This window comes from Mizuhopecten yessoensis, unplaced genomic scaffold (genome assembly GCF_002113885.1).
Source record: "Mizuhopecten yessoensis strain PY_sf001 unplaced genomic scaffold, ASM211388v2 scaffold4033, whole genome shotgun sequence".
Taxonomy (NCBI): Eukaryota; Metazoa; Mollusca; class Bivalvia; order Pectinida; family Pectinidae; genus Mizuhopecten; species Mizuhopecten yessoensis.
In genome coordinates this window covers 1,852,847-1,864,818 of record NW_018405342.1, presented here as the reverse complement: position 1 = coordinate 1,864,818, position 11,972 = coordinate 1,852,847, and the positions used below count along the sequence as shown (strand labels likewise).

The 11,972-nt window shown below is 35.8% G+C and overlaps 1 protein-coding gene across 1 annotated transcript; it reads right to left on the bottom strand.

Moving 5' to 3' along the window:
- Positions 1-1,221: 1,221 nt before the first annotated feature.
- Positions 1,222-11,273, bottom strand: LOC110448405 (CD209 antigen-like protein E). The gene is made up of 4 exons (XM_021494623.1): positions 11,004-11,273; positions 5,490-5,753; positions 2,899-3,069; positions 1,222-2,082 (listed from the first exon to the last, which is right to left on the bottom strand). The coding sequence occupies exons 2-4, from the start codon at positions 5,743-5,745 to the stop codon at positions 1,832-1,834; spliced, it is 678 nt and encodes a 225-aa protein (XP_021350298.1). The 5' UTR covers positions 5,746-5,753; positions 11,004-11,273; the 3' UTR covers positions 1,222-1,831.
- Positions 11,274-11,972: the final 699 nt, after the last annotated feature.

Here is an 11,972-nt window from a genome sequence, read left to right as displayed (position 1 = left end):
CCTAACACGTGTGTTCTGTAAGTAGACACCAGTTTCTCAAAAGTTAACTTTAACCACTGGTTAGTGAAGAATTCAAATTCCTATCAATAATAATCAAGGTCTGTCGATGAAAAACAAATCCTCAAAACATATTTGACTCAACCAGTCTGTTGCAGTGAACAGATGTTCTTGATTTGGTTGTGTTCATATTTTCCCCAAATCACTGGTAAACTATAGCCAGACTCTGAGCAACCGTGGCAAGTGTATCAACTAGCGATGGATCACAAGATTAACATCTAGACAATTTTAGTTACATTTAAATTCATTTTTGCAAATGAGGACCAAATTCGTTTGTGTTATTCTCTTATTTTTGGGTTGAGGGCATCGCAACAGCTAAGTTTATTGGAGGATTGGTACCTAGGACGCTACGCACTGAACGGGAAGAATAGAGAAGGGAGACATGAAACAATTAGTGTAGTAGTGATCGTGGTAAAGTAGTAGTGTAGTATTAAGTTTAGAAGTAACGTAGCAAAGCGATTTAAAAAGTATTAGATGCAGTGTTAAAATTTGTAAGGATTTTGTAAGGAGAAAAAATAATACGGTAAATATCAATCGCAAATTCCTAAGGAAAAATTGTATAAACAAATATTGTCGAAAAGATTATTTGTCCTTGCTCCGTAGCGGTATCAGCCCTTTTGTTTATCCATTTACAAGTTATCATCATCTGAAGATGTTTTCAACGAAATACAAATATGGTCTATGTAAAATTGTATAATCTCCGGGAGGTCAGCCATTCCATTTCTACAATTTTGATGCAGCATCACATAAGAAGAATGTTTACAGAAAATAATGGTGACAATTAAGCAGTACAGAATAAAGGCCTTTATAGGAAAGCTGTAGAACGGTCGTTAGACGACACGGTATGAAATAAGCTCACCTTACCTCCGGAGCAGGTAAACATGCCATATTAAGGTCGGGTATTTGTCATCAGAACGATGCTGATAATGATGATGATGATGTTGATGGTGATGATGTTGATGATGATGATGATGATGATGAAAGTGATGCTGATAAAGTATTTTCTAATGGACCCCTGCAGGCGCTGGAGTAGACCTGCTTTATTCATTTCATGCTGTCAAAAATACGACCAATTGGGGGGAAACGGAGGGGAGGGGGTTGGGGGGGATGTAATTATTGACGTCTACCTGAAGGTGACAATCTTCCAACTCACTACACTGACGGCTGTTTTGACCTGTCAATAGAAGATATTGAGATAAAGGAAATAATATTACATAAATGAGCGTTATATTGTGTACTTCATTACAGATCAGTCCAGTCCATAGCAGATCTTACATTTTTACAAAAGGAAGTTCAAAGGTATTGTCACGATTAAGATGAACCATGTACAATCAAGCATTTTATGACTGAATGTTCCGATTTTAACATAAATGCGTGACACATTGTATAATGTAACGACTATGAAAGATTGTTTGATACAGCTTCAGTGCCATTAACATTTGACTACTCACACTCACTTGATCCACACGATACGATGTTATATATACTTTCCACAACTGATTCGTTTGCTATTGATCTTTGTTTGCTATTTTTTTAACTTTTCACCTATACAGTTGTTATATGAAGTATTAATTTTTGTGAAGGTCTAATTTTACGAGGTTGTTATGCCTTAGATGACTTGCATTACCAATAGGCCGTCAAACATTGAAACACAAAGACAAAACATTAAAGGATATGATCAAAGATTTTTCAAATGCCTATCACGTACTCAGGTCAACAGAAATCTGTCAAACAAATCCTTGTGTTTCGAACTATTGCCGCGCGGTATCGTGACTTACACGAGCTGTGGTCTCTCGCATATAACCCATTCCGGATGTCGGGCTCTACAGTGTATGTCAAAATGGGACGATAAACCGAGTATTACGCAATCTGCATTTCCTGGTTCGGCAGGGTAATTGGCATCATAGTTATTAAGCAATGTGTTCGACCACATTGACATGTTAAGTTTTGTTCCATCAATCCACTCCCAGTGTCCCTCCTTCATCTCATCCGTCAGGCCAATGAAAACGTAGTTTTTGTTGATACCTGTAAAAAGCAAACGTAAACACAATCATTCTGAGGAAATACCCAACAACTACAGAGTTATGAATACCATCTAAGTGTTGGTGAGGAGATTAAAGGTGACCTATTGAATAATAGCGGGAAGTTGGAAAGGTACCGGTTCGGGACTTTGGAAGATATTTGGCTCTAACGGAACAAGCTACCTACAGAACTAAGGAACGGTACATCATGTAAACATATTTTTAAGTAAATGAGATGGGAATCAAATATTTTACACTAAAAATGCTTCACATCAAAATTAAAAGTTGTTCTTACTCTTAAAAATACTGTAATCGAAGGTTAATTACAAAAGGCACCCTCTGATTCTGAAAGTTTCTCTAATAAAAAAATGTATAAATAAAAGAGGTACAGCTAGCGCACCTCAGCTTGTTTCAACTTAAACGTGACCAATCATAATAAAGAACTATGTTTAATATACTATAGTGAAGAAACAGGAAAAAAGAAATCTTCAACGCTCAATTAAATAAAAGACGTTAAGACTTGCTTAGCTTGCTTCAGAACTATGGATCTGGTTAGGATTTTTCACGTTACCGTGTCCAGATACGACATTCCCACTGTGTTGTCACTTCAAAAAAGCCATGAAAAGCTCCACTGTCGTCGACAAATATCTTATATGACCTTATAGCTGTTTGCAAGAATAGAAAACATTTACAAATAAAAGCTTGGCATGATCTTCTTTAACATAATTAGTATGACCTGAGTAATTACACGGCCGTCAAACCACGACAATGAGAAAGCCGTTTATATAACTTATATTTGTTCCATAGCGTTATTACATACTTCTCATATATTTTCTCGCTCCTCTTATCTGAGCATTGGTAGTCAGCACGAGTAGTCTCCCTTGATCCGTTTCGCATTTCGCTTTTGCGTCGTTCCAAGTGAACTCTCCTTTTATTTCATTAACGCAGAGATTTCCGTCGTTGACAAATGTGTATCCGGACCTTTCACAATCTGAAACAGATAATTATTGATTTACTGAGTTACTGAGGTTATACCACTGCATAGGTTGTAGGAAGACAGGTGAGCCCAGATGACGTGTAAACTTTACAATGACATTGTATTGATACGTCAAAACCTTGACATCGTGGAATCAACCAGCTATTTTCTGCCTTCAAGAAGTGATGTTTTAAGATATCAAGGTAAGAATTATTCACTCTGCTGTTATATTTCGCCCTACATTAAAAGATCGGTTGAAGATACTGCTGTAGAAATAAGCATACTGCAAAAAAAAAATCTAAAAAAAAAATGACCTGTGACTTTCTACGGCATTGGCTTCACTACATACAGATAACAACTGAATGTATCTTCCTCCAGTTGTAAAATTGCATTTTATGAAATAAGTTATCTCGTTATTCTGCTTCCTACCTGTTTTACTCATCTTGGAAACTTCAATGACAACAACAGTATTTGCTGATCCCCCGAAAATAGTGAAAGGGCCGGAGCATAGAATGTTTTACAACGAAACATTAGCTTTGTTTGTTAGACAACACTAAATAACTCACTAATAGCAATCCTGTGCTGATTCGGAGAAAGAATAAACACCGTGTCTCCCACTGAATGTCTTAAAAAAACTAGTATTATGAATCTTACAGAATCACAGCAATTTCTTCTATGTCTTCTGCATACAAGACATTGGTGAGACAAAACATTGATCTGCTGGGTTCACTTTAACACTTGGGATTTACATCTCTTCTTTTCTCCCTTACCTTCACCTTCTGTTCGGCGATATCTCCCTAGCCACACGTCCTCATATGACTTTAGCTTTTGCGAGGACGTTAAACTCCAAAGCAAGCAAACTTGTTTCCACCCAGCATCAAGATCGTTCTCACATATGAACCTAGCTTTATGTCAACCTTCTTTAATTTTGGTCTTTAACTGGTACATGAGTGATGACCTTTGGGGAAGCGATCATTTCCATATCGTCCTTAAGAATATTTCTTTTGCACAAAGAAATTCACAAAGAAATTCCACATAACTGATAGAGATTTTTTTGCGGAATAAAATTCTTAAAACGATGATAATCCTATTAAAATAAACATTCCAAATTATTTTGAATATTACTTAACGAACTATTGTAAAATCTTCGTTAAAATCGAAATATTGGATTTCAAGATTAATGAAGATTTCAAATAATACACTTACTTTAAGCAATTTAAACACGGTGGGAATAGCTCTATAGTTATTGGCCCTCATCATGCTATATTTGCGTCGCCACAGGCCGATACAAAAAGTCTCTGTCCAATAACCTCCGTAGAACAATACAGAAATGACCGAAGTCCTTTCCCAGGAACAACTTAATCCGTTTTCTGTTGATTATTTTAATTTTATATATATATATTTATCTATATCAAACTAACTTATGCAGTAAATAAAAAAAATGATTCTCACAAAAAGAAAAGTAAAGTAGAAAAAAATGATGTTGTGGTGATTACAGTAGCTAGACACAAAATTCATATACCTAATCAATATTTATATAATAAAGAAACATATTTATAAAAAAATCCTCAACCGCAAGGGAACGTTATAAATATCGCCCTCCTTCTCGACCCCGACACCTTAATCAAAACTGGATCCAGGTTTTCATATGTTTGTTTTTTTATTTAAGTGTGTTTAACTTTTTACGTAAAACTTAGGTCATTTCAGGACAATACTTTGTGTAAATACGCTAGAGGTGGTATGTTAGTGTACTCACCTCCTCAAGATAGGGCTACCGCAACAATAATACCATGTAAAAGGCACTCAGAAGAGTCACATTACACTGACAACGGGTTCAGCAGTTGTTGCGATTACTCTTTATGCTGAACGTTAAACGGAATTACCACTACCATTTGTAAGGATTTACGCATGTTCTGGTTTGGGAGCAGAACCAAAGGTGTTTAGTGTTTCAATTTATTAGGTGCAATATATTTATGTTGGTTGTTTTGTGTCCCAAGTAGAGGGCAAAAAAGCAAATCCCCAATACTACAGGGCACTCACACATTATTCGCCTCTTTACAACATGCATTGGGGAAACAACAGGTATATAAACAGGTGTTTAGTGTTGCAATTCATTAGGTGAAATATATTTATGTTGGTTGTTTTGTGTCCCAAGTAGAGGGCAAAAAAGCAAATCCCCAATACTACAGGGCGCTCACACATTAATCGCCTCTTTACAACATGCATTGGGGAAACAACACGTATATTCTTTTCTCTGTTTGCAACCTGCAGGGATGAGGCATTTCATTTTGTTTTATATACATAAAATCATATTTATGAAACGATTTAGGGTTATTTATGATTTATCTTCAAAATTACTGAAACTTTAAATGCCTTACAAATACTGCACGTGTGAGCTGTCTATTCCCTATGTAGGTAAAGAGAGAGACACTTACTTGTATAACCTTTATAGACAAGACGTGGTACACTGAGTACAGCTGGTATTGTGTTGGTGGAGCCGATTCCCATGAACACGTCACATACTTTAGTCAACTTGGAGAATTCAAACATGAAGCAAAACACTTGAACAAGACAAAGCAGGGCACATTCTAACCAGGATGACGTCACTTTCGAGAAAAGCAGATCTCCACACATCTGGCTTGATTGACTGACCACGTGGGATTTCCAGGTTTCTGATGCAAGAATCGCCATGGTAATGTCTGTAATATAATAACTCATATTTTTTATGACATCTTTCACGTTTTCATGAATTATGGCCGAATTACTGTTAAAGTTAAAAATAATATCTGCCACAAGTAAGGAAAAATATACGCATTTTCTTATCGAGGCATTGCTAGTTGCTAAGCCATGTCATTTATTAAAGCACCTTTTCCTTTAGTCTTGCATGTATAACATTGTGCCATTAAAGCACGGTTTCAGTCCTATTATAATAATAATAAATAATGTACAAAATTTATATAGCGCCCAATATAATTTGTAAAATTATTCTAAAGCGCTTTACAACATATGGATAATAGTAATGTTTATACTTTTGAAAACAAAAAACAAAGGCTTACAATCACTTTTATACATTTAAGCAGGCAGTGTGCACATAATTGAACAAATAAAAGGGTGGTATTTACATGACGTCTTTGCAAGAATTCTAAAATGCAGAAGTGAAGAGGTATGTTTTGATGCCCCTCTTGAACTTGGCCAGGGTTTTTGACTTTCTAATAGCAGATGGTAAGCTATTCAACAACGTAGCCGAAACTCTCCCAAAGCATATGTTTCCGTAGGTCACAGTACGAATTTTTTGGACACACAACAAAGATTCTGACTCCGACCGCAGTGATCGTGACAGCTGATACAAGGTAACAAGTTCCTGTAGGTACTGAGGAGCTGTTCCATTCAGTGCCTTGTATGTGAACACCAGAATGTTGTACTGCGACCTGTATCGTACAGGTAACCAGTGCAACGAATAAAGCACAGGTGTGATGTGCTTTCTCTTTCGAGTACGAGTAACTAGCCGTGCTGCAGTGTTCTGGACCCTCTGCAGACGACTAGTTAGTTTGTCAGATATACCACAGAGCAGGGCGTTACCATAATCCAACCGAGAGGTAACAAGTGAATGCACCAAAATTTTGCATGCACCTGCTGTTCAGCCGATGTTCCTGATCTGGTAGTAACAGGATTTGGCAATAGCGTTCACTTGTTTCTCCATGTTCAGTGAACTATTAAAGTATACCCCTAGGTTTATAACAGCTGGAACAGTCTCAATAGTTCTGGAACCGACCTTGAGTTGGAGATTCATTGTTTGCTGACACTATTGTGTCAATGTATTTACTAAAAAAGGAACTACATTTAATGATATGTGGATTTTAGAAAACTCAAAACGATCGTTTGATCAATCTTAAACATCCTCTCCTAAGAAAGTTTATTCTATCAAAACACTTTACTTTTTTCATTCAACACACTACCGTACTTCTTACCAAATTAAGGGAACGCCTTTATTCTCTTATTATGAGAGCTTTCGATTCCAAGGAAGGCGAACGACGATAATAATATATGGTTGTAAATGATAGGTGTCTCGATGAAGCAAAATTTGTTAACCTTTCAAAGCCCTTTGATATTCTCCTAATTTCATCGAGTTTAATTTCGATTTTTTTTTTCTCTTCTTGTTTTTATGACCTGTGTCAGGCCGTGACGACAAACCCTCTATGGTTTTGTCTATTTGACATTAATTAAGCCGCACAAGGTCAAAATCATATCAAAGTATTTGATATCGTCTGACCATCTTTGTTGTTGACTCCTGCAGGTATACCCCGAAGGTTTGAGAAAGTATCGAATTGCTTGTCTTCTATTAAGGACACATTGAAGAAATCAAGAATAAACCTGCTGTGTTCCTTTTCTATCTACTTTCTATTTCAGGCGGTGTCTCTCCCTAGGCACCCGTCCTTACGTGACACTGGCTGTTGCAAAGACGTTAAACACAAAACACACAAAGTTAGGCGGCCAACGATCGGTATAAGACACATATTTTCAATTGGTGTAAGGCAACCTTTTTGACTGGAATAAAAATATACAGCTGATCTCTGCAGACTTGAACAAAGGAAAAACATTACTTCTTAGATTATAATATTTGCAGGTAAATGATAAGTTATTCAAGGTATAGACGACAGCAAACATGAAATAAGTTCGACCTATCAAGATATTTAAATGAAAATATATCTCGCTTTGACATGTTTAGACATTAGAATACCGAGATGTAGACGTAACGAAAATCGATATCGTTATAAATATTTTACAGGAAAAAAAACATTTGCTTTTGTTCTATTACATGTATTATGCGTTCCGTCGTTTAGCCTGACAACTTAAAGGTAGATGTAATGCTTATATGAACTTTATATAGAATGTATACAGTAAAACCTCGATATAATGCCATTGTTCAATCTGCCGCCTCGCTTACCGCCAATATATTACAAGAACTCTTTTATATGTTTCCTTCAATTTATCGCCAAACAACTTTATAATGCCAACATTTCTATGGAGAAATTGTGGCAATGTAACGAGGTTTTATTATACATATAAACAGAATAATAGATATATTTATTTGAATACGTCTGAACAGCCTATCATCACAAAATGAGCATGTGCAATAAAGGGCAGCAATGAAAACAACGTTCATCAGAACAATGTCCCCTTACGCGTCCGTCTTGTAACGAATTCAGATTCTGAGGAGGGCGTTAAACCCAGAACAAAATATAAAAAATATTAAAAAATGTCTTAATCCAGCACAACTTGAATGATAAATCGGTAAAAACTTTGTTAGATGACATGATATGATATTCTTACAGGGGAAACAATTAAACAAAAAAATACTAGTTGTGTGTTAGGTATTTTTATCCATATATACTTTGGTACGTTTCGGCAAAAAAGTTTGGAAGTAAAGTAACAATTTTTTACAGGCTTACTGCTGAAAAAATCATTGATTTCATATTGAAAGATTCATTAACTTGTTTCTGGATAGTAATATGTGAACATAGTATATATTCTTGTAAATAACCCCGACTATTTGTCATTGTTTGGGATTTAACGTCCAATATATATCAGGACGGGCGCCTAGGAAGAAACTGCCGGGAAAAAAGGGGAGCAAAGAAAATATCCAAACAATATCGTAGAAGACACGAGAGAACATCCCAATTCTGATTGAGAAGGCCCACATAAGTAGCTTCTTACAGTACCATGCTGTGGAATACAGCAGATCTGTTCTTTACCCGAACCTAGGAGATTATTTCACCGAACCTGGAAGAGGACCAACTGATCGTTTATTTGAACAAAAAATGTGCAGTTAAAATATTCCGATCAAGATGTTTAGATAAATATGGAATTACCTCCTTCCAAATTCCAATGAAAATAATCCTGTCGTCTATGAATCAACCATCGAAATAACTGCATTTATTACATTTTTGACAGTGAAATATCGGATTCTATCAACTTGATAAAACTGATATCTTTTACACTGTGACAAATATCAAAAGGGATGTGAAAATATCACTTTTTGGTATTGACCAATCATAATAGTATCTTCTATTCCCTGCATTATAAGGCAATATTTTTTGTTGTTAAGATTTAAATGAAGCGTTTGTAGAATAAGTGGTTGATATGGTAAATGTTTGGTACACACACTTAAGTATTTACATAAATATACAATTGATAACGTATTATTAGCTATCATATCAGAAAGTAGCCGAAAACTTCGGAATTTCGCTGAGTATCCCATTCCAAATGGCGCTAATTGTTGACAAGCGTGACGTCATTAGAATATGGCGCTAATTATTACGCTTCTAATTCCCGCCTTTTTTAACGCATTACATTATTCATGTTTTATGCTTCAAAAATGTAATAATTAGAAAATTTCATCGGATCTTCAGAAATAACAAGTATATTTCACGAGTGTGGTTAAAATTTTGATTTATCACATAATCGGCCTGTTATCCAGTGAATTAGCCTGTGTAATATTTTTACATATGTCACTAGTGTAATATATTCTGGAGCGTTTTTCATTGGCTGTGCCAGTCACAAATCGATTATTAACGTCATAATATGGACAATAACGAGACGTCATCAATTGTCAATTGCGCAACAAAATGGCTGTCTCCGTTTGATTAATCCCTCTACATTTTGGCTTTAAAACCTGTCAAAATGTAAGTTTCTGTGATAAAAAGTATCTTAAATTGGGCTTCATTTCATATGAGCTTTTATGAAACTCGTCTTGAAGTTTCAATTTTTGCACGCCAAGACTCGCAAAAAAGACTCGTTTCATAAAATTTCATATGAAATGAAGCCCAATTTAAGAATGAAAAATATCAAAATATTAGCCACACTTGTGAAATATACTTGTTATTACTGAAGACACCATTAGATATTCTCTATTTCCTAAATAACAATGCCGCTCAAATTCTAACAAAGCTTTCGCCTTTTTTTATAATTCATTTAAATATTTATCACTTTTCCTATTATTTGGTGACGTTATTAAGGTTTGGAATTCATGTTTACAGCATATATTAGGCAATAACAACAACGGCCTTCTGTGCATGTTACATAAATCGCATTATCAGGTTGCTTCATAGCGGAGGGCGGCAATATTAATCAATATGAGTAATTCGGTCGACATATATCAATACACACTGTGTTGAGGTCATCTGCGCTTTGCAAATATGAATGACATTCTTAGCATAGGATCCAAGCATACAGAATGTAAATATTGTGTGGAGAACATAGTATGTTTATAAATTATTGGCGGATTATCTTAATTCCAAATTTGCCCTAATCATTAAGTTAAAAACATAATAAAATGTAATATGCTTCCAAGTTTCGTTGACTTGAACGTTTCTAATGTCTGATTCATAGTTCCGTTTTCCTTAAACAGAGCTTGGGAATCTTCCCATGTTTCCTTGACGGAACTAGGAACCAAATTCAGACTCCACATATTTACCACGTTAATACGGAAACGAAAAATGGACAGACAAACAGTGTGATAACTATAGGGTGACCGCTTCGAATCAAGAACTGTGATTAATAGAAGTACATTAATTGTAAACAAAATAATTGAACTTTTAATCACTTTATTATCTAAAGATGAGTTATAGTAATAACAATTGCGACGTACATATAACAGTTCAAATACGTTAAGATTTAGTTTTTTCGTTCTAATTGCCTTTAAAATACAAATCTTCAGCCAGTTTTCCTAGTCTATCCAGACCGAAAACATCATTTCCGGTTACGTTATCTATTTATCTTAAATGTACCTCTCTTACTTCCCTATTCTTCCGTTTCGGCAGTATCTCCCTAGGCACTCGTCTTCATATAAATATCGAACTACCTTAGCTCTTTCGAGGACGCTAAACTATATACAGCAGTCTTAATTACTACTGATATTTATAATTTTATATTATTACAAATGTACCTACCGAAAAAGCTTGTTTTCCTGAACCAAGTCAATGCTCCCTTCAGTCAAAAGGTTCTATACTCCAATGATGGTTCTGCGTGAATTGTTTATTCAACTTGCATGTTGATCGACGCTGAGGAAAGACATTAAGGGACTGTTAATCGCGCTTCATTGGGCACTATTATTACAATAAAATGGGCACATGGAAATATAATCCAGTCTGTAATCCACTAAAGCGTGACCGTTTCAGTCTCCAGATCTCTTCCTGGATTTGTTGACAAAACCACGGAATCCTTGCCCCCGATTACAAACCTGTAACAACAGAAATAAAACAATAACAGCATCTATTCCAACTGGCCTTGGACGCTAAGACAACTATCCGTAACTCATTGACGAGAGGCGAAAATCTGTTATTCCCGTGTAACTGCCCGCCATAGCCCACCGTTCATGGTTTAAAAAATCTGCAAGTCGCATATATAAAAAAAAAATCAATATATTACTTTATATTCTATCGAAAATATGTAACGTCCCTTATAAAATTCTCCCGTGCATCAAAAATTCATAAACTTAAAATCGAACCGCCTAAATACATAGCAGGACAGTGACCAAAGCGCGCACTTACATGTACCGGCCTACAATGCTGCATACACTACCACATATACCGACCTATGTACCGGCCTCAAATGCCGCATACACTACTACATGTACCGGTCTAGAATGCCGCATACTCTACTACATGTACCGACCTAGAATGCCGCATACACTATTACATGTACCGGCCTAGAATGCCGCATACACTACTACATATAGGACTAAGACCACAATTAATTTTACTATATGTTTCATTGTAATATTTAATTTCATAACAAATTCCCAATATCCGATAGCCAACTTTCCATCTAACCTGGTCAAGAGCAACATCTTGGGAGCAAAATATCAAAATTTCAACATAGCATGTTGGCCTTTTTCTTGAGATAATCGTCTGCAGGTG

What these genes read in the sequence shown, in the direction of transcription:
- LOC110448405 (XM_021494623.1), bottom strand. Translation starts at nt 5,745, where the DNA reads ATGGCGATTCTTGCATCAGAAACCTGGAAATCCCACGTGGTCAGTCAA. An exon ending in TGTCTATAAAGGTTATACAA is followed by an intron (nt 3,070 to 5,489) that starts GTAAGTGTCTCT and finishes TATCTGTTTCAG; the next exon opens with ATTGTGAAAGGTCCGGATAC. An exon ending in AGCGAGAAAATATATGAGAA is followed by an intron (nt 2,083 to 2,898) that starts GTATGTAATAAC and finishes TGCTTTTTACAG; the next exon opens with GTATCAACAAAAACTACGTT.